The following is a 26,025-nucleotide window of genomic DNA, read 5'->3' as shown; positions in this document are numbered from 1 at the left end:
TATTCTTCTTGAGTTGCAGTAAATGAAACTTCACTGTGGCAGGATGCAAAATGCCATCAGAAAAGATTCACTAAAGTCAACAGACAGGAAAATCATGTGAATGTAACAAGCAGCCGATTAACTGTTGCTCACTTTATAGCTTCAAGTGAATTTCTCCTCCAAGTAATTCCATTCAACATGATGTTCCCTCGGTATTAAAATCCCCACATACTCGTACACCCATTTCACAGGGAACAAAAAAAACTTGAAGGCATTATATAAGAATAACAAATGGAAAGAGAAAGCTGCAAGGCCATGAGCCACATCCAACAGATCTGTTTCCTTAACCGGAGTCTTCTACTAATCCCACATTTCTAGATTCAAGTGGATTCCAAAAATCTGTCACACTTGGGTCTTGAATGAATACAATGACTGACCATCAACAAGCCATTGGAATAAAGAATTCCATACAAGCTCTTCTTGGGCTACCAGCCAGGTAATTTTAACCGAAGTTCCAATGACAAGTTCATCAGGGGTGCACGCTGGAGACCCACATCAAGGAGCATAAGAGGTCTATCTGTTTCGGTTACCCAAAGGAATCAGCAGTAGAACATTGCATTCGTACCAGCCACAGGATTGACTTCAACAGCACAAAAACTACTGTGCCACACCAATGGCTTTTGGGACCACCTGGTGAAGGAAGCCATTGAAATAAAACTAGAAGAATAGAATTTTAACAAAGATGAAGGGCTCGCTCTAAGGAAAAATTGGAATTCGATTGTAAACAAGGTGGGACAGTAAAAACTGACTGGATGAGGACTAACCAATCAGGAGGGACAGATGACGGGGGTATATATACCCCCGGACTAGACATGTCCAGGCATCACCCTTGATGAAGGCGGCAGAATTCGTCATTGAAACATCAGTTAAAGTCAATACCTCTACCCAGCCAAGAAGAGTTTATTTGTCATATACGCCAGGAAAGCACTAGATCCTTTTTCAAGAATTCCCTATGTTCACTACCTTATTAAGAAATTAATTTTAATTTCCAACACCTCATTCTGAGAATGCATTCTTTCTTTGCCTGAAAAGGGGCACAACCAACCTTGTGTTTCAATGAGATCACCTACCATTCTTCTAAATTCCAGAGGTAGTACGGTCATTCTACCATTCCACTCAATAAGAGTGCCCTACTGTTCCAGGTCTTAGGCATACCAAATCCATTGATTCTCCTTCACACAACTTCTAACTCTGTAATATCATATGCTCTCATTTCAATCCAGTGCAATCATTAACTTGTTTAGTCAGCCATAAAATAATACCTCTGCATGGAGCTTTAATTTCTCAGTAGAATCCAAATTTGTTGAGATTATATAAATATTTCTTTGAAGTTACTTAAAGGTCCCAGTTTTCATCTTTACCACAAGTGGGAATATACTCTGCCTGATGTTTCAAATATAAGGATATTTTGTTAGAATTTCTCTCTATTAGGTCAACCTCAACCTCTCTTTTCAAACAAAAAAATAGGTTCAGCCTGACTTAAAAAATACTTGGGGTCATTCTATAAATCATTTTTACACCCTTTCCAGTACCACTAAATTCAGAACTGCACTTGGTGCTTTACATATGGTCTAACCATCGTTCAGTACAAGTTCACCAGATGATCTACGTAATACTGTTTTTCAAAAAACATTAAATTTTCTAATAAGATCACATCTAAAAATTAAGACTTCACCCTTTCTTGATGCACTGGAGTTTTTCTGTGTATAGCCCGAAAACCCATTTGTTTCCCATGCATAAATCAGGCAAAAACAAGATGGAACTTCTACATGGAGATGTGGAATACCTAGCCAATCTGTATGACAAAAAAAAAATTCTAAATATGAAACTGCAGGGTCAGAATTTCAATGTAATCCAGGTAAGAAGTGCAGTGTCCACTATTATCAGAAAATTGGAAATACATAAGCAAAATATTGGGAAAAGAACGTTCTTACAGTTTCCCTGAATGGAAATTATGACACTCTCTTTCTCAAAGGGTGATTTGCAAGAGTACTGCTAACACCTGCAGTCACAGAGGAGGATTTTCAGAATTAATTCAGGGATTTGAACGATCTGGAAATTCCGCAATCCATTTTTCTTTGCAAGGTGGAAGAACAGGAAGAGAGCTTGCAAGAAGAAATTATCCAAATTCAGAATGATGATTAAGCAAAAATGCTTTTCAAAAACTGTCAGCTTTTGTGTTATGTGACTACACTGTCATATGAAGTTTCCCAGTGTTTGAAAAAGAGCCAAATTGCTCCTCATTGCATTTCCATCCTGCTACCTTGCTGAAAAAGGATTCAGGGTAGTGAACCACGTACTCACCAACAACAAACCACATGGACATTGTTATGCTAGGGATTTAAGGTTTTTGCTACCAAAGCTTGAACCAGATATTTCAGCTCTTGCTAAAAACCATTAAGCCAAGGATCACATTGATATGAAAGCTGCTGTACAGCGCACAAGTACTGAAGAAGCTAGGTTTAAAGACAAATAAAAATTTTATGCAAAATCATTCTTCTCGTGTTAACATATGGTAGACATAATTTTACACTACGGGGGTGCCAGAAAGTACACTGTGCCTAAGAGAGGTGTTGGCAATCATGAAAGTGCTTTATGGGGGTGATGGGCTAAAAAAGGTTGGGAAACACTGCTCTATATCAACCTGTCAGAATGTTCTCTACAAAACATCCATAAAAACTTGCAAGAGTCTTTGGTGGGCATACCAAATTCCCTCACACTCTTAACACAGTACAGCTGATGGAATGTCTTCTCCATGATTGCATCAATATATTTGGCCCAAGAAGCATTCTCCAAAATGTTGCCACCCAGAAACTTGAATCTGTTCATCTCTTCTATCACTGATCCTTCAATGAAGACTGGTGTGTGTTCTACCAACTTTTCCTTCCACAATCCACAATCAATTCCTTGTTCTTGGGTGACAATGAGTGAGAATGTCACTGTTGCAACACCATTCAACCAGCTGAGATCTAGTTATCTATTTTAGTACATTCTCCAATTTGACATGTTTTAATTTTATTTCATTACAAGTTAAACCTAAATTTAAATGTAATTCATTGAGCTTATTACTCAAGGTCCATGGTTTTTGTTATACCAATGGTATAAAAAACACAGGAAAATGGCCATTTTAACTCTTGTGCCTTCTCTGCTATTCAAAAGGTCAAAGCTGATCTGTGGCATCAGCACTTCTCACCTGGCATTTCTTGATTCCCTTAATATCTAAAAACCTAGGAACCATTTTTTTTAGTATACTAAACAGCATCTCTCCAGCCCCCTAAGTTAAATAATTCCAAAGATTCACTACAACTAACATGAAGAAATTTATTTTCATCTTTGTAACTGAAACATCATGCCTGCAACTACTCTGGTAATTTATAAGTTTTAGTAAGATCAATCAATCCCCATTCTTCCAAACTCAAGACTTTAAAAGTCTATTTTACTCAATCTTTCCTCAAACAACAAAGCAACCATCCCTGGAAACAATCTGTGGTGCACCTTACAATCACATTTGGGCTTTTCAAGCTCAACCCATCTAGCCCATCCTGGTTTATTTTTTATCTGAATTTCACTTGCCACAAATGCTGTAATCCATGTAGTCAGGAAGGTTAAAAGAGGAGAACATTTGTTACATTGAAAATACATATCATCTTATGAAACTGTACAACTTACTCCACTGTCTTGCTGTCTTCCCATCTTTAGTGATATCCCATTGGAACACTGCATTCACTTTTTTAACCATCTCTCTGCCAACATCCTTAATGCGGCGACTAATTTCTGCAAACACTACATCACTTTGCAGCTCTGCTCTCTGTTAAAAGAAAATAATACAACTTTGAGCATATTCACAAGTTCACAAAAAAACTACTTGTAATAAATGAACACTACCACTGGAACAGCAATGTCAGCACAATTTATAACGGTACTGCTTAAACATGACAATTTTCAAAACATAATTCTATTAGAATTGATGAATATTTGGGAAAACAAATAATGCCATAACTCAGGATTAAAAATGTTTTTCTCTCTAGACACTGCCCAATATCTGACTTACTACTGTTAATCTTAGAAAAATGGGCAGAATTAAACTAGGTAGAAGATTAAATAACTTTATCAGTATGGTTGTCACAGTGCAAGATTCTTGACAGCAAGGCTTTCAGGATATTCAGCAGAAATTCCAGTATTGCCTAACCCACCAATAGAAGCACTTCAATTAGACAAACTGAGTCAAAAGCTTGCCAAAAACTATCAAAGATTGAACATGTTATTACATACTGTATTACTATCATTTCCAAAATGGTAATAACAAATAAAAACACTTTAAAATCAGATACTTAAAACAATGAAGTTACTTGATACAGTGAATTTCGCTGAACACATCAGGGCCAGCACATCTTTGGCCCAATTAAGTGACTGCCCCAAAAGTTCAAGGAAATAGTTTTACAAGTACAAAAAAAAGACAAACTACCATTTAACTGAATAACAAATTATGTATTTAATTGAAATACAGAACAAATTAGAGCACCACCAATACTACTGATGTTGGGTGGTTCTTCACTTGCGAAGATCAGGAGGGAAGAAGAATCCTCAGGAGCAATGGCACGATCGTTGACGACTGTAGAGGCCAATTCTGGATCTGCAGACTCTGGAAAAGTAGGGACACGGTGACAACAGGGATGTGGTCACATGGGTAGTAGGATCCTTCCTGTGTCTCCTCTTCTCTTCAGGAGTCACTCCCCTGGATTCCTCAAAATTCTTGGCAGCTCTGTGGATCAGCGTTCTCCAGTGATCTCTGTCACAAGCCAGCTGCTGCAACTCGCTGACCTCAATATTTGCCTGAGGGAACTGCTACTTAAGTTGGTCTTTATAACTCTTGCACGGGGCACCACGATCTCTCTTGCCCTGAGAGAGCTCTCTGTAGAGTACTGCTTTCAGTAACCTGGAGTTGTCCATGCAAGACATGTGGCCACATCAGTGGAACTGCTTGAACAGTAAAGTGACTTCAATGCTTGGAAGTTGAGCTTTCTCCAGGGCCTCATTGTTGGAGACACGATCTTGCCAGCTGATACCCATGATGGAGCAGAGGCAGCGCTGAAGGAAGCGTTCAAGCAACTAATTTGCGTGTGGTACAAGACGCAGGCTTCGGAGCCGTATAGCACTGTTGTGACGACGGTAGCCCTGCATAGACGGATTTTTGTGGACAGACATAGCTGGTGGTTCTTGCACACACATTTCTGGAGGTGCCCAAAGCACTCTGGCTTAGGCAAGTTGACTGTCAATGCCCCTTACTGTCGTAGCGTTGTTGGAGTTGATGCTGCCCAGGTAAGTGAACTGATCAACTGTGGTGTGAGGATGGCCATCACTGGTGATCTAAAGTGGGTTGTAAACGCCACGAGGGGGCTTCTGATAAAGGATCGTTGTTTTCTTCAAACTGACTGTTAACCCAAAAGCCCTTGCAGCCTTGGTGAACTGAGTAACTGCAGCCTGTTGCGGGTCCTCTGCGTGCATGAGGAGAGCACATTCATCCGCATATAGTGGCTTGAACACGGGCTCTTGCATGGTTTTTGGTCACCGGAGGGTGAAAATATTTCCGTTAGTGTGGAATCAAATGTAGATGCTCTCTAAGGTCGTCTCTTTCACTTCCCGTAACATCATGCTGAAAAAGATGGCAAAGAGTGTTGATGCCAAAACACAGCCTGGTACTGATGGGGAAAGGGACAGACAGGTGTTAAACCTGACCACTTTGGCCTTCATGGAGCTGCTGTAGGATGGTGAAGGATTTTGGGGGATAGATGCGCTTCAACAGAATCTCCCAGAGACCATCGCAAACCTGCTCTAGAAGAAACGCTCCTCCCATCAAGTGGTGCTGCCTAGACCCAACGACCAAGTGGCCAAGACAGAATACAGAGCTGCACGCAGAACCCTCCAAGCCAAAATGAGACAGACGGACAACGACTGGTGGACTGCCCTAACAGAGCAAACACAGCACTGTGCAGACACTGGCAAGAATCGAGCCTTCTACAAATTGCTGTATGTAGTGTATTGTCCAACTTGTCAGATTCAAGCCCCTCTATGCTCATCCAACGGCTCCAGCCTGCTGACAGACAAGGAAGCCATCATGAAGCGATGTACAGAGCACTACGAGAGCCTTTTCATGGATAATCATCAAGTATAAGAACCAACCATTGAAATGACCCCCAACATGAGATCAGGCTTAAGTTTGACAGCCCACCAAATCTCAACGAAGTAAACACCACAATTTCCAAGCTGAAATGCCATGAAGCCCCAGGCATTGATAGGATCCCAGCGGATGCGTACACAATAGGTGGAGACATTCTCCTGAGCGAACTCACAAACCCGTTTGCACTCCGTTGGGAAAAAGGTTCAGTCCCAAGTGACCTACACAACACTGTAATTGTCTCTCTGTACAAGAACAAAGGGGAGAAAATAGATTGCTTAAACTAGAGGCATTACCCTGCTGTCCACCACCGGGAAAATCCCCACCAGAATTCTCTGAGATAGAATCATCCCTACCATTGTCGACAGCAACGTCAGACAGTCAAGTGTGGATTCAGAGCTAACAGAGGCATATCCAGCATGATCTTCGTCCTGTGCCAGATACAGAAGTGCCGTGAACAGAACACGGGATTGTACACAGCATTCAGCGACCTGACCAAGGCCTTTGATACAGTCAGCCGCAATACTACTACAGTACTACAAAAATGTGTATTAGTTCCTAATAATTACTGACAGAAGAATTCATTGAGTTAATACTACCATGCTCTTTTGATGAACAAAATCAGCGCAGACACTTAATGCAGATAATGAATTGCCTTCATTGTCTTCCTGCATGAAATAATGTCATAAGCAAACAATACATTTCTTGGCATCTTGTATGGACATTAGCTCAAGTTCAGATCACTCCATCATTTCCCTCATCTTCATATTTCCATATCCGGTGTCTATCAGGCCAAATGGATAACATAACATAATCACACAAAAAGAACACTATTTAAAGGAATGGAAAAGGTACCAGACTTATCGAAGTTCAATTTCTTCGTGCACACGTTGGAGCTCGGGGGCCTCTTCAGGACCACCCTGACCCCGTCGACTCGCAGCTCGGGACCACCCGGAATGATCAACCTGAGCTTTCCCTGCACGTCCGTCGTCCTCGCGGTCTCTCCTTCGACTCTCCGCCAAAACCCCCTGGTTCCCAGCCATATGATCGTCCTCGCGGTCTCTCCTCCGACTCCCCGCCAAAACCCCCTGGTTCCCAGCCATATGATCGTCCTCGCGGTCTCTCCTCCGACTCCCCGCCAAAACCCCCTGGTTCCCAGCCATATGAGACAGCATATCACCCCAAGAAAGAATAACATGGACACCCATTGGTTCATTTACTCTGTTATAACCCAAACAAAGTGCTAGCTAGAGACTTTATCAGAATTTAACATAACAAAGAAGCCATTTTAATTAACATACGCAGTAACATAAAAGATTAACATAACAAAGAAGCCATTTTGATTAACATACTCAGTAACATAAAAGAAGAAACACCTTACACGGTACTTGGAATTTAGAAGTTGGGGTGTGATTTTATTCAGGATATTAAGTGAAATAAATAGGATAGGTAGAAAACCACTCTGATAACTAGGACTGGATAAAGTTTCAGAAAAAAATACAGATCCACAATCCCTTATCCGAAATTCTGAAATCCGAAAAGCTCCAAAAACCAAAGCTTTTTTGTGAAGTGCGGAGCGTGTCGTAACAAGACTTGTCGTGCCAACAGCTGACGTCACTCAGGTGTGACGTGGCAGCACTAGCAGAGGCCACCAGACATCAGTTGTGGCTCAGCACTCGTACTGGTTACACGTGAATTTGCTGTTCGCTGATATTTTGTGTTCACTGTTGACTTTGTGTTTAATTTCACTGTGAAAATGTCAAAAAGAGCTGCAGATACCCCCATAGGTAACAATGACAAAAGGAGAAGGAAGCATCTATCAATATCAACAATGCAGAAAGTGGAGTTATTGCAGAAGCTTGATCATGGTGTGTTTGTGTGGCGTCTTACTGAAGAATATGGTGTCGGAACTACCACTGTATATGATTTAAAGAAACAGAAAGACAAGTTACTGAAGTTTTATAGTGACAGTGATGACCATACTAATGAAAAATAGGAAAAAACACTGCACAGGGCAAAAAATGAAGATCTTGACCATGTATTGATGGAGTGGATTAGACAACGAAGAAGTGAACATATGCCACTGAATGGCATGTTGATCATGAAACAAGCTAGAATATACCATGAAGAACTGAACATTGAAGGTGAGTGTCAATATTCAGAGGTTCAATAACCACTTTGTACCAGTGGCACGAGCTCATTGCAGGCAAGCTGGACTGGAAGAAAACTGTAAAATTTTATTGTTCCTGGACAACTGCTCCACACATCCCCCGCCGAACTTCTTGTGAAAAGTAATGTTTTCACAATTTACTTGCCCCCCAATGTGACATCTGTATTACAGCCTTGTGACCAAGGAATTTTACGCTCAATGAACAGCAAGTATAAAGACTATTTTTTGAATTGTATGCTTTCTGCAGTCAACAGAGGAGTAGGAATCCAAGACTTCATGAAAGAGTTCAGTGTTAAGGATGCCATTTACACAATTGCTAATGCTTGGAATGATGTTGATAAATTAACATTAACAAATGCTTGGCACAGACTTTGGCCTACAACGATGTTTGATGTAAATGAACCTACAGATCAAGACTTTGAAGGATTTTGCGTCACTAATGAGATGATGATATCAAATCTCGCAACTTACGCTAAAATGTTATCAAACAAAAATGTAAATATTGTATTATTTTACAAATATTGTAAAATAAACATTGTATCATTTCTTAATGCATGCATTACTAAATGACAATAAAAGAGGACTGCGTGTCCTCATAATCTAACCTAAAAAATAAGTTAGAGGAAGCTGACATCCAAGAAATGCTGAACATTGACAATGATGCACCGGTTGTGCATTCCTTGAGTGATGGGGAAATTGCTGAAATGGTGTTAAATACAGATAAGCATGAAGATAGTAGTAATGATGATGACATAGTGAACACAGGTGAAAAAAAATCGCCATAGACGATATGGTGAAAATGTGTGATCAGTTAATTGCTGGCCTTGAGCAACATGCATTTATCAGTGAGCAAGAGATTATGGCAGTTTACTCAGTTAAAGAGAAATTGCTTAGACATAAACCTATGTTAATGAGACAGATGACACTTGAAGAAGTCTTTAAAAACGCCGTCTGTCGTAGTGCTGCTTCATAACTTGAGAATCCTGTTCCTGGCCCATCAGGTACTTGTAGAGTATTTAGCTTTGTTTGCCAGACGTAATACAGCTTAACTAGAGGTACCTGTACGTATTCAGTTTAGTTTGAACCTGTATATGTCCTAGAGTATTTATGTTCTACATTTATTCCAATAAGTCATTTCCCATGTGTTTGATTCAGTTCATTTGAAGCTGTATATTTTTATGTTTTATTGAGTGGTTTTATTGGAAATAAAATGAACGAGTGTATTTATGGCCTATAATTATCCCACTATTTCATTTATCAGTACATTACTCTATAAATAAACTGTAATAATATTTGTAAAAGAGCGCAGATCGGGAAAACCCGGAAGTTCTCTCTCCAGCACTCATTGTTTGAGCATGTACAGACTTGTTTTTCTTGTCATTATTCCCTAAACAATACAGTGAAACAACTATTTACATAGCATTTACATTGTATTAGGTATTATAAGTAATCTAGAGATAATTTAAAGTATACGGGAGGATATGCGTAGGTCCGGAGCTTCCCTGGGTCCTAAAGTCCACCTGCACTGAGACAGATTAATTATCAATATAATTATCAATTTTCTGAAATCTGAAAAATTCTTAATTCCAAAATGCAACTGGCCCCAAGGATTTCAGATAAGGGACTGTGGACCCGTACTTATACAGGCAACATGGATGATACAAGTTTGGAAACCTCTTCTGAGAATTGTGATTGATTCCTGAGCAATTAATTTTAAATTGTAGCTTCATAAATTTTCTCTCCTACTACTATGTGACACTATATGATCTGTGGAAGGAACCACAGGCAAAATAATAGAAAATATTGTAATAGCTGGTGTTACGTACCCCGTAACTGGGTTGCCAAACCAGCAGAAATGGATCACTCGGTTGGAGTCTGGAGTACTAGAACTAAGAAAGTTTTATTAAAGAAACAAGCAACACAGTAATCGAAAGGATAATAAATGCAACAGTTCAGTGATGATAAACACACATGTGCACAGAAGTAAGATAACAGCATCAATCAAGCTCTATCGTTGTCTAGGGGTAAATGACCAATTTCAAAATGACTCAAAGTTCAGTCCAGTTAGTAGTTCAGTTCGCAGTAATCGTTGCCATGGCGATGGACAAGGTGGGGGAAGAGAGACATAGAATAGGAACAACTGATCATTCAGAACACGGCTTCACTCACAGACCAGCGAGATGGCTCACAAACAGCTTTTGGGCGGGTCCTTGGTGATGTCACCTGAGGTCACCGACTGTGACCCCTCCTCCAGATGCGGTCGATCCTCTGCAGTGAACCCGGCACCCAGGCAAGGGCGGACACACACCGGGTTCCCGCTGATCGTACCTTTCCACCCTTGTCGTTGTCTGGTGCTTCTCACCCACTCGTGAGAGGCGCACCGCTTCCAGGGTCTCGTTACCTCGGGTGGCGTGTGTCCTGTCTTAGCGAACCTGTCCCTTTTTATCCCCCTGCTGGGGTATCGCCTGTCCATCACTTCAAACAGTTCAGGGTTCAAAGGGGGGAGCCGCTCCAGACAGTTCTCTCTCCCACATCCCTTCATTACACATCTCCAGACGCTGCTCCATTGTTCCTTATCTCTCCTTCCCCTGAGGGCAGGTGGCAGACCAACTGCTGATGCCACTGATGCTAGCCCAGGCCAGCAAACATCTTAATTTTATGTGTATTCTCGTAACACTGGGCACATACCTTGTTGCGAGGTGGACAATCTCCATCAAAAAGCATAACTAACTTGTCTATTTTCTCTGTCATGACCCTTAAATACATTTGCAGGGCAAAGGTATCTACACACCTCAACTGGCATTGCTAGCTACACAACCCTTTGTATTTTCTTCATTTCATCTACTATGAAGGAAGATGGACAACTATAAAAGTTCCAAATAATTTCAGAATGTTTCACAAGTACTTTGGAATTACCAATGAAACGAAAAAAAAGTCAAAATTCAAAAATTTGCAATGACAGAGTAACACAGATGGTGGAGCTACCCCCTCCTAGCACCAATGACTTCAATTGTGACTTGTGGCACTGTCTGGTTTGAAGTTTACAGCTTCTTCCTGTGAGTGCAGGGTTTCTTCAGGATGCTCCAGTTTCTTTCTACATATTAAAGTACACATACGGGTTGGTAAGTTGCTTGACCACCGTAAATTAAGCCAGTGCAAAGGTAAAATCTGTAATCTTGATGGGGATGTGGAGAGAATAAAATGAGCCAGATAGGATCATTGTAATATTGGATGTGTGATAGCTTACACAGTTTTGTGAGTCAAAAGGCTTGTTTCCATGTACATCTCTCTCTGACTCTCAGATTCTTACAAAATCTTTGGATATTTTATTCATGAGCACACAAGGATCTGTCTAAACATCTGTGAAAAAGTTTATGCCCCTGTCCCACCCATAACTTATGGGAAGGGGTATGAACTAGCATTAGAAACCAGGACAGATTTAGAGGGGATTTGAGGAAGAGTTTTTCCACACAGAGTGTGCTTGAAATCAGGAATGCACTGCCTGAAGGGGTGGTTACAGGGGAACTGTCTCAAAACTTTAAGTTTTTAAATGAGCATCTGAAACATGGTAGAAAAGATCAAGTGCTGCAAAGTTCAGTGTAGAACGAAACTTGAAGGTCTGCAAAACAGCCGGCTGAAGGGCCTGTTGCAATGCTCTATAAATCTGTATTAATTTCAGTCCAAACATGCAATCTAGTTGTCTGAGAAAAAGCAGTTTTAAAGGTGAACAATTTTTATAATACGTTCAATACAGAACGTCTCAAAACACTGCAAAATTATGATTAGTGATTTTTGTTAATGCATGCTCATTCAATTGATTATTGTCTTTATATTCAAAAATTATGACTAAAGTATCCTTTGTTTTAATTATTTCTGAAATAATTCAGACACTGTATTAAGAATCAATTTTAAGCATAGTGAAGAAATTCTTCCAAATTTTTTGAAGTCTCTACTATCACTCACACATCCCTTGCAGCACTAGGTAATGTACTACGTAATACCAATGGCATTTGAGAGCAGGGTGTTTTCCACCCTTTGAATAATACAGCTTACCATGCCAGTATCATTAGCTCTGGGCTTATACACAGTGTCTTGCAGATCCACATATGCTCCAGTAAGCACAAACTCATTGTTTTCTTTCACCTGAGTAAAAGAGGGTTAAAAAAAAAACAAAATATTAAAAATAAATTCAAAAGGGAAATACAAGCTTTAAAAACAAAAATCACAAAGTTGAATGTTAAGCAGTACGATACAAGTCGATAGGTATAATAGTGCAATCACTCAAGTCGGGTATGATGTTCTCCTAAAGCGTTAATCCAGGATGTTAGGATGGATTTCCTTAATGGAGAATGCCTGTGTGCAACATGTTTAACATGGGGAGGGTGATGCACAGTAGCCACCACATGGTCCTTGATAGACTGGGATCAGGGTCCAGTGGCATGGAATGCAAGATGATTAAGGAACTTTTACTGCTGCAGCCTTCTTCCACCTTCACTGCCATTGTTTTGAGACATCATCTGCTACCAGCTCCACCACTGGGTTCTTGTTCCTCCCCCTTGACCTTACCGCCATGGGTGACCCCACCAGAAGCTAAGTGCCTGATGGCTAAACTCCAGACAGCATCGCTCCTGGGATCAAAGGAACTCACAAGCCTCTCCACCACAAAGTAATGATCCTTGGAGGGAGGTACATGATGAAGAGCAATCTTTAACAAGGTAATATGTTCTAATCTTGATCGTCCTGTCATATTACCTCCCATCATTGCACTTAACCTGATCCACTGCAGATCCAATATCACTGACTCCAAAAAGTCCCAAACTCTAGCAATATAATTTGAACAATAAAAATTGTACAAAATTCCCATCTGAAATGCTTCAGAAAGCCTTAACATGCTTCTGACCTTCTTGGAAATCAAAGTTATTTAGAACTTACTTAAAACAAGTCTGAGACTGAGAAAACGAAAACAATTAAAATCGGAGCAAATACAGAAAAAAAATACATTTGTTAATTAAATGTTAACCAAAAATACATAATTAAGAACATTCAACCAAAGCAAACTAATTCAAAACACAAGGCATTATTTTTCCTTAAAACTCCCAATCTGCAATCCTGTGGTTCCAATTCAAATCCTTATTGTCTGGAATTCTTTCCAAGCTCAGTTGGGCAATTGACTAGCTTAAACATCAAGGAATCTTAGCACAATATTTGTCCCTGCATAGGAACAGAATGAGGGCATTCAGCCCATCAAGTCCTGCATTCTCTAATCAAGAAACTTTTAGATGCAATATAGTGTAACTTATAAAGTATTCCTTATTTGTTAGCCAGTTTCAGGTTTCTGCTTTTGGACCCAAGATTTACTCTCACTTAATCGGCTGAAACCAAATGGTTTCATTCAAAACCACTAGCACTTGCAAAATCAAACCAAATACCATTCCCTCTTTTGAAGCTAATTAACTAATAAAATAGCTCCTAAAAGTAAACATAATGAAACAGTATCAAACAGCATAATACGAATGAGGGAGTGCAGTGATCAATGAGGAAACTTTCTGAAATTTGCCTTCAATTTTGATCACGATATACCATTAAAAAGGTGAGTAAATATTCAAAGTAGGTTTGTGTGAAAAAAGGTGACTGGGCCTTTAAGAGAAACTTAATTTTATTTGGTTTATTTAAGTTTCAACATTATGGGCGCAGATTTGATTCAAAGTTGCACTTTCGTATCGAGACTTGCACAAATTGGAAAGGGTGGTAGTGCTCTCTGAAATTGCCTATGGGAAATCAGAGACAGAAAATAAATGCTAACATTCCCAACAATGTCCAGAACCTACAAATAAATAACAATTTCCTTTTAAGAAAGGGTGCTAGTGTGTGCATGGCAAGCCTGAAGTATGCAGAGTAAGCAGTTGATTTAGCAAGGTTTTGCAAAACCAGGCCACAGTGATTTAGCTTAACACCTTATTTAACCATACAACGGAAAATGCATTCTACTAGTTAAAAGAGTTCTGAATGACTTCTGTTTGTTGAATGAATTGAAGTGTAAGAATTTACAGTAATCATTAGCAAAACTAGCCTTTTAAAAAGTTCCACTAATTTTCATACGTCTATGTAATGTGGTGGGTTTTGAAGTCCAGATATTTATTTTATTGTATTCGTTTGAGATAACTGAGCAGAACAGGCCCTTCCAGACAACACGCCAAACTGCCCAGCAAGTCACCTATTTAATCCTAGCCTAACCACAAGACAATTTACAATGACCAATTAACCTACTAACAAATGCAGCAGGGGGAAAACCTAGAGGAAACCCACATGTTCATGGGGAGGACATATAAACTCCTTAAAGACAACGTTGGAATTGAACTCCAAACTCTGATGCCCCGAGCTGTCACAGCATTGTGCTATCGGAATTCTAAAGCTGTATTTTAGCCATCATGCTCTCATGCTTGCTTATCTTGGCCCCAAACATTTGCTTGCATCCAAACTGCCAGAGGTGTACAGATGGTTTCAAAGCTAGCTGATTTCAGTTACTTCAGCCACCAACTAAAGTGATTCTTGTGTCATGCACAAATGCCAAGGCCTGGACACCGAAATGGTAATAATGAGGTGGGAATACATATCAACACATAATCTCCTGGAAAAATTCAGTAGGATTAGCAGCATCAGTGAGGAGAAATTATCGACATTTCAGGTTGAAACTCTTGCATCAGAGGCAAAGTAATAATAGGAATAATTTATTCACAGAGCAATACTCATACAACGTATTTCAAAGTACTTTACAATGGGATAAAGTGTAACAAGAAAATAAAATAAAAATAAACATGAAAATAAAGACAAAAAGGTGTTAGTTAACAGCAGGTTAAATAAAAAGGTTTTGAGCTGACATTTAAAAGTGTCAACTGAGTCAGCATCCCTTAGGGTTTTAGGTATTGAATTCCACAGTTTAGGAGCATAGTTCAGAAAAGCTAACCTGCCATCTATCTTTTGAGGGAGATTGTTTAAATTTAAGACACCTGCTGAAGAAGATCCAAGAGCTCAAGCAGGATAATAAGATGAAAATGATTCTGTGTTCTATGATGTATTCCGGTCCCAGACCATTAAGAGCTTTAAAAACCAGTAAGAGAACTTTAAAATTAATTCTAAAAGTTAGCAGGAAGCCTATGCAGAGTAGTTATGGTGGGAGTGACATACTCCCTCATCCAGGTTTTGGTTAAAAGTCAAGCAGCGGTGTCCTGAATGAGTCGAAATTTGTCACTAGATTGCTTTAGAAAGCTAGTCAAAAATGGATTGTAGTAATCTATTCAATGCAATAAAAAAAAGCACAAATTAGTTTTTTTCAGCATCATCGCATGACAGAAATGGATGTACCTTTGCAATTGTTCTTAGGTTTCCACCCTCTAACCCTCCATGTCTCCAACAACCACTATTCTATCATTTCCTGTCAGTCACCTTACGTAGACACTCCTGTGACTAGCATCACTTTATTAACATACAATCAATGTACATAAGCTATCTTATACATTTACAGTATATTTATTAGTATTATCGCATTCTTTATCTTATAGCATATTTTTCTGTTCTCCATCGGATCTGGAGTAAAAATTATTTCATTCTCCTTTACACTTTATACAGGAAATGATATTAAACAATTTTGAATCTTGAAGTGTAGAAATGCTGCACTGATTTAAAATTCAAATCCAAATCAAGGATAACACCCAAGCTTGTTACTTCTCAATTTACAAGGCAAGCCAAGTTCCCAAATTTTTCAAAGAATTTATCTCCTTTGGCTTTGAGATCAACCAAAAGTATCTGAGTTTTATCTTCATTTAGCTTTAGGAAATTATTGATTATCTATTGTTTATTACTATGCCAGAAGTCAGAAAAGATAAAGTGTTATCATCATTAGGCTCAACTGAGATATACAATTGTGTGTCATCTGCATAAATAACAGACCCCAATCAGTTAAGTTAGACAACTTCTCCTCCTCCACTCTCACCCTGAACACCAGCATGCCTCAAGGCTGTGTGCTGAGCCCTCTTCACCTATGACTGCGTTCCTGGACATGGTTCTAACTCCATAATCAAGTTCGCAGATGCCACCACGGTGGTTGGCCTGATCAGAGGCGATGATGAGACGGCCTACAGGGACGAGGTCCAGCACCTGGCTGTGTGGTCTGCTGACAATAACGTGGACCTTAACACCCAGAAGACCAAGGAGATCACTGTGGACTTCAGGCATGCTAGGAACCACACTCACATCCCCATCTACATCAACAGAACTGTAGTGAAGCGTGTATCAAGCTTCAAATTCCTTGGTGTCCACATTTCCGATGATCTCACCTGGTCCCTGAACTCCTCCATCCTGATCAAAAAGGTGCAACAGTGTCTTTATTTCCTGCGGCGCATCAAGAAAGCTCACCTCTGTCCCAGGATACTGATGGACTTTTACCACTGTACCATTGAGAGCATACTCACCAACTGCATCTCAGTGTGGTGTGGCAATTGTCCCGTATCGGACCGCAAAGCACTCCAGCGTGTGCTGAAAACTGCCCAGTGGATTATCGGCACCCAATTGCCCACCATTGAGAACATCTACCATAAACGCTGCCTGGGCAGGGCGAAAAGCATTATCAAGGATGCATCTCACCCTAACCATGGACTTTTTACTCTCCTCCGATCCAGTAGGCGCTACAGGAGCCTCCGCTCCCCCACCAGCAGGCATAGGAAGAGCTTCTTCCCTGAGGCTGTGACCCTGCTGAACCTCACATCACAGCGCTAAGCAGTATTGCATCCATGTTGTACTGTCTCAGTACTTTTATATTTGTGTGCTGTAGCACTTAATTTTTATTCACAGTTATTTTGTAAATAACACTATTCCTTGCATTTCTGGTCAGATGCTAACTGCATTTCATTGGCTTTGTATCTGTACTTGGTACAACGACAATAAAGTTGAATCTAATCTAATCTAAATGTGGAAATCACATTTATGCTCTTCAATGCTATCTCCGAAGGACAGCATGTACAAGGAGAAGAGTAGAGGACCAAGACAACTTCCCTGAGCAACACCAAAAGGTACACTGTATCTCTTAGAAAATTGGTCTCCAAGAAAGACAAAAATTTTCTCTCCAAGGTAAATGAATGAAACTGATTAAGCGCAGTACCAAAGAGAACAACCCAGTTCTCAAGGCAATCTAGGAAAACGTTGCGGTCAATCGTGTCAAACGCAGCACATAGATCCAGCAGAATTAGAACTCAGAGTCTGCTGGCATCAGTGCTGAGCTTAAGGTCACTGTCAATTTTGGTAAAGGCCGGCTCCATGCTCAGGTTTGCTGTAAAACCTGACTGAATTATTTTGAGAATATTATTCTCATTCAGAAAGGTGTTGAGTTTGTTGAAAATAACTTTCTCAAGAATCTTGGCCAGGAAGCGAAGATTTGACATAGGCCTGTAGTTAGCCAGTATCTCACAACCAAGGTTTGGCTTTTTAAGTAGGGGTTTGACAGCAGCAATTTTAAAGGCATCTGGAAAAACTCCAGTTTCAAGGTAAGGGTTAATAATTTTCCTAATTGAAAACACTATTAAAAGAGTCATTAGAAAGTATGATAGGGACAGGGGTGAGATAGCAAGTAGACAGGTTACACTTTGTTACAATCTTGTAGAGGTCCAAAATGGAAATAGTTGGTAAATTTTGACACGTTTGCCGACTCTTTACAAAGCTGACTATAAAGGTTACCAGTATCGGTACCAATACTTTCCCTAACAGAAATAATTTTGTTGATAAAAAATATCACAAATTTCTCACACTTTGCGGCATATGCTCGACTGAGGACATTACAGATTGGAACAGGGTTCAATAGTCAGTATAAAGTTGAAAAAAAAATGTTCTTCAATCGCATCTATTCTCTGTAATAATTTTGGAAAAACTGGCTCTTCTTACAGAGCGGATAGCAGCATTAAAGGAGACTAGTTTTTCATCAAAAATATTGTGGTGGACTTCTATCCTAGTACTCCTCCATTTTCTCAGTTACTCTACATGATCGCTTGAGTTTGCGGACAGAATTATTTAACTAAAGCGATGTTTTACTGAGTGATTTTTTTTAAACCCTAGGTGGGGCAACTGTATTTAATATATTTGTCAAGTTATTGTTGAAAATCAACTATTTTATTTACTGAGCAGTTTAGATCACATGGGTCAGATAAACCACCCAGCTCAAACAACTTAGTTGTATTGCAGCATCAAGAAACTGTTTTCTAACTACTTTTTTCATGGTCTTGGCTCTAGGTATGTTGGCCATGGTGGATTTAAAATATGGAAGAAAATGTCAAACTCGAATGGGTCATGGACAGTGGAAGCAGACAGATCAATTGTCTTTGTTCCTGCCATGTGATTGAGGATGGAGGCTGCCATTTTGTGGAACTGTTTAATGTCCTCCATTTTGTGAGATGAAGTTGCTTTGCTTTCTGTGGTTTAAAGTAGACACAATTACGTTTCAGGTAATCTGCTGAATTAGAGGTCATTTCCAAAAAAGTTATTTGTGAGGTGATATAATATAACATGCAGATTTTTGAATGTTGGGGTTGATGCCTGCCTTGAGTGATTCAAATTGGTTACCAACCAAATAGCCATAAATTATCATGTGTCACTTGCTGGGATAAGGCAATAAATGGATGCTGCCCTGGAGTAGAGCCAATAGAAAGGTGTTAAAGGTCAATCAGATGACCTACAGCCAATGGCACTGGAATGCAGTATTTGAATTGGTAAGGAAGGAATACAAAAGTGGATACTTCAAGTGTGCTATCAGCGATAACTCTCAAGAGACCCATCATCGCAAGGAAGGACCTCCATGCCAGGGGCTGGGCGAAGAAAGGATTGATCATCCGGCCAACAGAGATCCCCTATTTCGGTATTATAAATTGGAAAAGTTGTCTGAGTGAGTATTGGTACAGAGGAACAGTAGAATTCATGTACTAACTTGTTGGCCTGGGGCCAGCATAGTTACATTGTTGTTTGTGCATAGCCGATAAAGTACAGTTGGCGTAGTGAGTTTCCTAGCCTCGTTCTGTTGACAAATGGTCAACAGGTATGAGGGCATCAAAAAGTACACAAAGATGATCAAAGATGGTGTTATCAGACAGAGAGAACCTTTTGTCATTATTAAGTCAAGTGTATTGCCAAGTCAATTGGTGGGCTCAGTGACATGCAGGGTAAGATCTAGGCTGTCTAGTAAGCTCATGAATTCAGTTGCCATAGAGTTCATATTTGAAAGATCATTATGAATATTGAAATCACAAGTGATGACAATCCTGTCGTAGTTCAATACAGTAGAGAATAAGATTCCTCAAAATTTTGAGAGAAAGCAGGCATGGATTTAGGAAGGTGGTAAATGAGATGGCCAGCATGGAGAGGAGAAGGAAAAGGGGAGTGGCAAGAAAGGATTCCGAGGCAATTGGTGGACTGAAGAGAAATGTAAGATGACAAGCAGGTAGTGCCAGATAGGGAGGGTGAGCTGGGATGTAGTTGGAAGCTTGTGGCAGGTGAATGATAGATGGAAGCAGAGAGAGAGAGAAAAAAAGAAAAGGCGGTGTAGGATGGACAAGTCAGTGTAGGAACAGGAGGGGGATCTGATATGGTCTGCAACCAGGAGCTCAGACTGAGTGTATGTGTTCTATGCAACGATCGCCGAGTCTGTTTACGTATGCTTCCTTCAAAAACTGAAATGAAAACTTATACCACGTTTGAATGCTTGTGTCTGTTTTCTAGTACTGTCCCATTTAGGCCTTTTCAAGTTTAAGACAGATAAAAAATGCATTCTAAAATATTTATTATTATTAAAACAGTTCAAGAATTTACACATTTATTTCTGTTAGAAAATGTTTACAGAAAACACTAATCTCAGAAGGCTGCAAATATAAATCACCTGCTGCTTGATATTTTCTACCAAGTGGCAGAGAATTGATGACTGGCAGGCATCCAACTTCCATGCTACATAGAATGTGCCTCACAAAAATACATAAAGCAGCATTATAGATACTTAAGTTTCCAAAGATATGTTAAATAGAGTGCAACAATAGGAAGTGAGAAACTGCGCACTTTGACAGGAAAAATAATAAATGCATCTACCTTAATGATGAAAGATTACAGAGCATTAATGCAGATGGATCCAAATGTCTTTGTGCACAATTCCCAAAAGACACTTACGCAGTCGTACAGAACACTGGTGAGACCACATATTGCAGTGGTCCCTTTATCAATGGTAGGATGTTAATGCATTGGAAGCAGTTCAAAGATCTAACAGACTGAAACCCGAAATGGATGGGGTTGACAAAGGTAAGTTTGGATTGGCCTGGTTTGCATCTGCATATTTTTAATAGTTTTAAAGCAGAGATATCATATTATCAATATGTTGAAGGTTAATGAGGGAGGGTGGAAATATGGAGTCAAAGGGACAATCAAATCAGCTTAAACTTTTTACATGGCAGAGAAGACAAAAAGAAATAAATGGCTCACTCCTGCTCGTAATTTGCACATTTGTACAGAAATCTATTCTCTTTACCCTTACACGTTTATGTAAATTTCACTTAAATGAATTATTCACCCTATCTTTCCTGTAATAATAAATTCACATCTCATCAGAAATTGGAGCTTGATATCTTGGTGCTGTCACCTTGTATTCATAGCTTTTGCTTGTCTAACCTCCCTATCTCTTTCTTATTCAAAACCTTAAAAATTTTTGAAGATGGCAATTCAACCATTTATTTTAAGAAGACATCCAGCCTGTATACTATTTCCTGGTGGATATGATCTGCAATTTTGATAATCTTATTGCTGAGCGTTCTATATGTTCGCTAATTCCTCCTTATCTTGTTTATAATATGGCAACCAGAACAATGTTGAAAACTCATTGAATGAATGTATGATGCAAGTTTTGCTTGGCTTACACTTCATAATTCTATTCTTCACAAGATAATCCTTGAGCTTGGTTTAACTTTAAAAAAGTGTTTTGTAGTGTTTTAACCTCTGGTGATTCTGTAATATGGGTTAAAATATGATCTACGCTTTCAGGCACGGAAACAATTTTTCAACCAGGACTTTGTGAATTCAAAATATAAAGGTTATTTTTTTCTCTCTCTGTTGACGTAATAAAATACTTTTTGATTTATTCTCAGATAAAACTGAGGAGTTCTAACTTTTCTTTCAGGATATCTTACAGGCAGAGAAAAAAACATCCCTATAACTCTGAGCTCTACTACTGTTGCTATCTCACATTTTCAAAGACTGGGATGAAAAGGAGTTTCCATACACATCAGCCCCTTACTGAAAAAGCTGATTCCAATCAGGTAAAACAAATAATTAGGCAATGGTTGAAGTCTGTTTACTACTTGTATTGTTTTTAATATAAAACATTTCGCTAATGAAGATCAGAAAGTTCTGACCTTTGACTGAAGATGGATGCGGTTTCCTTCTTTCCACATTTCAGTTTCTATTGTTTGTCCAGGAAAGACTGGTTTTGCAAAACGAACCTGTTGAAAAGATTATTTCTAACAGTAACCATTCTAACATTATAAAGAACATACAGCCACTGAAAAGGTAAATTTAGTTTAATGTACTGGCTCCTAACAATCGTCAAGTCTGTTGCATCATAAATTGATACATTTCCAAAAAACACCAAAATATATAGAAATGTGTAGTCCTACGTTAACGATAATGCGCACATCAACATGCCCGCAGATTTATATGCAAGGACAGCTCTTCCTGTTATTCTTGCACATAATTTTGCACATTTTATTCAAATGCATTATGGATTTTGTAATTAATAACAAACTTACCATATTTCTCTTGCCAACATGAAGTCTGCAAATTACTTTGAATTACAAACCACTGAAGCAGGAAATATATAAAACTAGTTTTAACTACTGAGGCAGACAGCAAAATTATGCCAGAAAAGCAAGGCATTTAGGTCATATCACATTGCCCAGGATTTGGAAACTGGATCCAAAATTGTTTTGATAATTGGATGAAAAGAGTGACAATCAAGGTGTGTTTTGTGACTAAAAATCTGTGACAAGTGGCATGTGGCAGAGATCAGTACAGGAACCTTTGCATTTTGTCACATTAACACTCCAATCTGATGTATGAGAGGCAAGATGAATAAGTTTACAAATCGTATTGTAAACTTATAAATCTGATTAAAATTGATGGTACAGTTGATAGTGAAAAGACTAACCCTCTGTTGGAGAACAACACTGGTGAGTTAGTAATTTAGGCAATAATGACACAAAGAACTTAATCCTGAACAGTATGAGATTTTACATTTTAGAAGGACTACTAATGGCAGGAACAAATTGATATGATTCCAGGAAGTACAAGAACAGAGGTATCTTGGTATTAGTATCCATGAATCCACCTAGTGAAGTAGCACAAGCAGCAAAGGTGGTTTAGGCAGTATATCTATATCCTATAGGAATTATGCCTTCATTGTCAGAATATCAGAGCAAGAGGTTATGGTTCAACTTCGTAATACACAAGTTAGGCTACAGAAGGAATACCTTGCAGATTTCTGGTCACCACACTGCAGGAAGGATGTTATTGCACTAAGTAATGCTGAGGAAGTTTATCATGATGTTGCCTGGATTGAACAATGGAATGAAGGGAGATTGGATAGACTAGGTATTTTTTCCTGGAAATGGAGAAAGCTGGGGGGACCTGGTAAGTGTACAATATTATGAGGGGCTTAGATAGGACTGATATAGAGGCATTCCTGCCCCTGACCCCAACCCGAACAGCAGAGATGGCTAAATCAGAGGTGGGGAAGGGGTGACTAAAGAGGCTTAGAAAGGATTTCAGGTAGAAGTTTTTCTCTCAAAGGGTGGATGAAGTCTGGAACACACTGCCTGAAAGGTTGCTGGATCAAGTACTCTAAAAATATTTAAGAAACTGAACGAGCACATGTTCTAACACCACAGTTTGTGTATAATTGATAAATATAACACGTTTGCACAAAGAGCTAAACCAATCCAGTGCTCAGTGAATAAGACAATACAAATGCCACATCAGATATAAAATCTGAAGCTTTATACCTTGATTGCCTTGAATTTTGTCACATCGTTATTTGCAAACTGCTTTAAGACATGCCGTGCAGCAAACCCCATAGAACACAATCCATGCAGAATAGGCTTTCTGAACCCTTTATAGAAGAAAAAAAAAGTTTGATCAATCTGATATTTTTTCATAGTTCTAATAGACTAAAATATTACATAATATATACATTTTCCTGCCACAGTTATAGTTTTTAACAGGCTTCAGTGTTGCTATAATCCTTCACCAAAGGATTGCAAATGTTGCACAAATGTTGCAATTTTCTCATTCTACCGAAGACTGTAAGCTTTAGCTTCAGGTAAAGACATGTTTTGTGGGATCCTACCACCAAACACATTTTTACCTCTCACCCATTCTCTGCTTTCTCTGCAGGGAACACTCACTCCTTGATTCACATGTCCATTCATCTCTCCCCACTGATCTCCCTCCTGGCACTTATCCCTGCAAGTGAAAGAAGTGCCGCACCTGCCCATTTCACCACCTCCTTCACCTCCATTCTGGGCCCCAAACAGTCCATCTAGATGAGGCAACACTTCACGTTTAAGTCTGTCAAGGACATCAGCTGTATCTGGTGCAGCCTTCTACATTGAGGCCCAATGTAGGTTTGGAGGCTGCTTTGTCGAGCACTTTAGCTCCATCTGCAACAAGGAGGATCTCCCAATGGTAGGTTTGGAGGCTGCTTTGTCGAGCACCTTAGCTCCATCTGCAACAAGGAGGATCTCCCAATGGCCAACCAATTTGTGAATACATGGCTCCTCCATGGAGAGAGTTAAGTGCACCAAGTTCCTGGGATTTTACATCACAGATTACATCCCCTGGTTCCTTAAAACCACTCCCCTGAACAAGACACAGCAGCAGCTCCACTTTCTAAGCAGATTGAGGCAAGCAAGGCTCACCCCCTCTCCCACCTTAACTGCATTTTACAGGAGAACCATTGAGAGCATCCTGACAAGTTGCATCTCCATCTGGTCTGGAAGCAGCCAAGCATCAGACCAGAAGTGCTACAAAGGACTGTGAGAACACCTGAGAGAACAATAGGATTCTCCCTACCATCCACTGGGGATATTTATCAGGAGTGCTGTGTACCTAGGGCCCTTAGTATTAAGGATCCCATTCATCAGTATCGTCTTTGACTTTCTACCATGAGGCAGGAGACTCCAATGCATAAAAACAAGAACAGTCATGGTGGGAAACAGATTCTTCCCTCAAGCCATTAGGCTTTTGAACTCCCCTGCTGCATCGTATTCGAAGTGTCGCTGGTTAACCTGTATCATACCTTACAATGTTCAATTTGCTCACTTTAGTTTGTCATTATGTGAGATTAATCTATATACATTATATGGTTAAATACATTATCTATACAGTGCCTATAAAAAGTATTCAAGCCCCTCTTGAAAGTCTTCATGTTTATTGTTTTACAACATTGAATCACAGTGAATTTAATTTGGCTTTTTTTAGACTGATCAACAGAAAAAGACTTGTGTCAAAGTGAAAACCAATATCTACAAAGTGATCTAAATTAATTACAAATATAAAACACAAAATAATTGATTACTTAAGTACTTTCCCTCTTTAATTATGACACACCAAATCATCACTGGTGCAGCCATTTGGTTTTAGAAGTCACTTAATTAGTTAAACAGACATCACTGTGTGCAGTCAATTGTGGTAAAAACACACCATTATTTGGATGGTCCAACTGCTGGTGAATCAGTATCCTGGCAAAAACTACACCATGAAGACAAAAGTTGGAAGAACGTTCTACGGTCTGATGAAACCAAAATTGAGCTTTTTGACCATCAGAGTAAACACTATGTTTGGCATAAGCCAAACACCACACATCATCAAAAACCCCCCCATCCAATGGTGAAGCATGGTGATGGCTGCATCATGCTGTGGGAATGCTTCACCGCAGAAGGCCATGGAAGGCTTGTGAAGGTAGGGGGTAAAATGAATGCAGCAAAATACAGGAAAATCCTGGAGGAAAACCTGATGCAGTCTGCAAGAGAACTGAAACTTGGGAGAAGATTTGTTTTCCAGCAAGACGATAACCCCAAGCATAAAGCTAAAGTTACAAAAGAATGGATTAAAAACAATAAAGTTAATGTCCTGAAGTGGCCAAGTCAGAGTCCAGACCTCAATCCAATTGAGGATTTGTGGCTGAACTTGAAAAGGGCTGTTCACACACTATCCTCATGTAATCTAACAGAGCTTGAGCAGTTTTGTAAAGAAGAATGGGGAAAAACTGCAGTATCCAGATGTGCAAAGCTGATAGAGATCTATTCACACAGACTCAAAGCTATAATTAGTGTATCTACTAAGTACTGACTGGAAGGGGGTGAGTATACAATCAATAATCTTGTGTTTAATAATTGTAATAAATTTAGACTGGTTAGTAGATATTTGCTTTCACTTTGATACAAAAGAGTCTTTTCTATTGATCAGTGTTAAAGAAGCCAAATTAAATCTACTGTGATTCAATGTCGTAAAACAATAAAACATGAAAACTTCCGGGGGCAGGTATGGAAGGGATGCTGGCTGAATACTTTTT

At 39.4% G+C, this 26,025-nt stretch overlaps 1 protein-coding gene across 1 annotated transcript in view; it reads right to left on the bottom strand.

Annotated features, from left to right (window-relative positions):
* hsd17b4 (hydroxysteroid (17-beta) dehydrogenase 4) overlaps positions 1 to 26,025 on the bottom strand; it is a 133,106-nt gene that overhangs the window by 4,948 nt on the left and 102,133 nt on the right. Inside the window, exons 19-22 of the mRNA XM_063068703.1 lie at positions 23,456 to 23,562; positions 21,812 to 21,898; positions 12,438 to 12,527; positions 3,709 to 3,847 (exon numbers count right to left, since the gene is read on the bottom strand). Of these exons, the coding sequence (XP_062924773.1) occupies positions 3,709 to 3,847; positions 12,438 to 12,527; positions 21,812 to 21,898; positions 23,456 to 23,562 (423 nt within the window). The remainder of the gene's footprint in view (positions 1 to 3,708; positions 3,848 to 12,437; positions 12,528 to 21,811; positions 21,899 to 23,455; positions 23,563 to 26,025) is intronic.

Source organism: Mobula hypostoma, chromosome 16 (genome assembly GCF_963921235.1).
Source record: "Mobula hypostoma chromosome 16, sMobHyp1.1, whole genome shotgun sequence".
Taxonomy (NCBI): Eukaryota; Metazoa; Chordata; class Chondrichthyes; order Myliobatiformes; family Myliobatidae; genus Mobula; species Mobula hypostoma.
The sequence above is the reverse complement of the archived record's forward strand: the minus strand, read 5'-3'. Positions and strand labels throughout refer to the sequence as shown.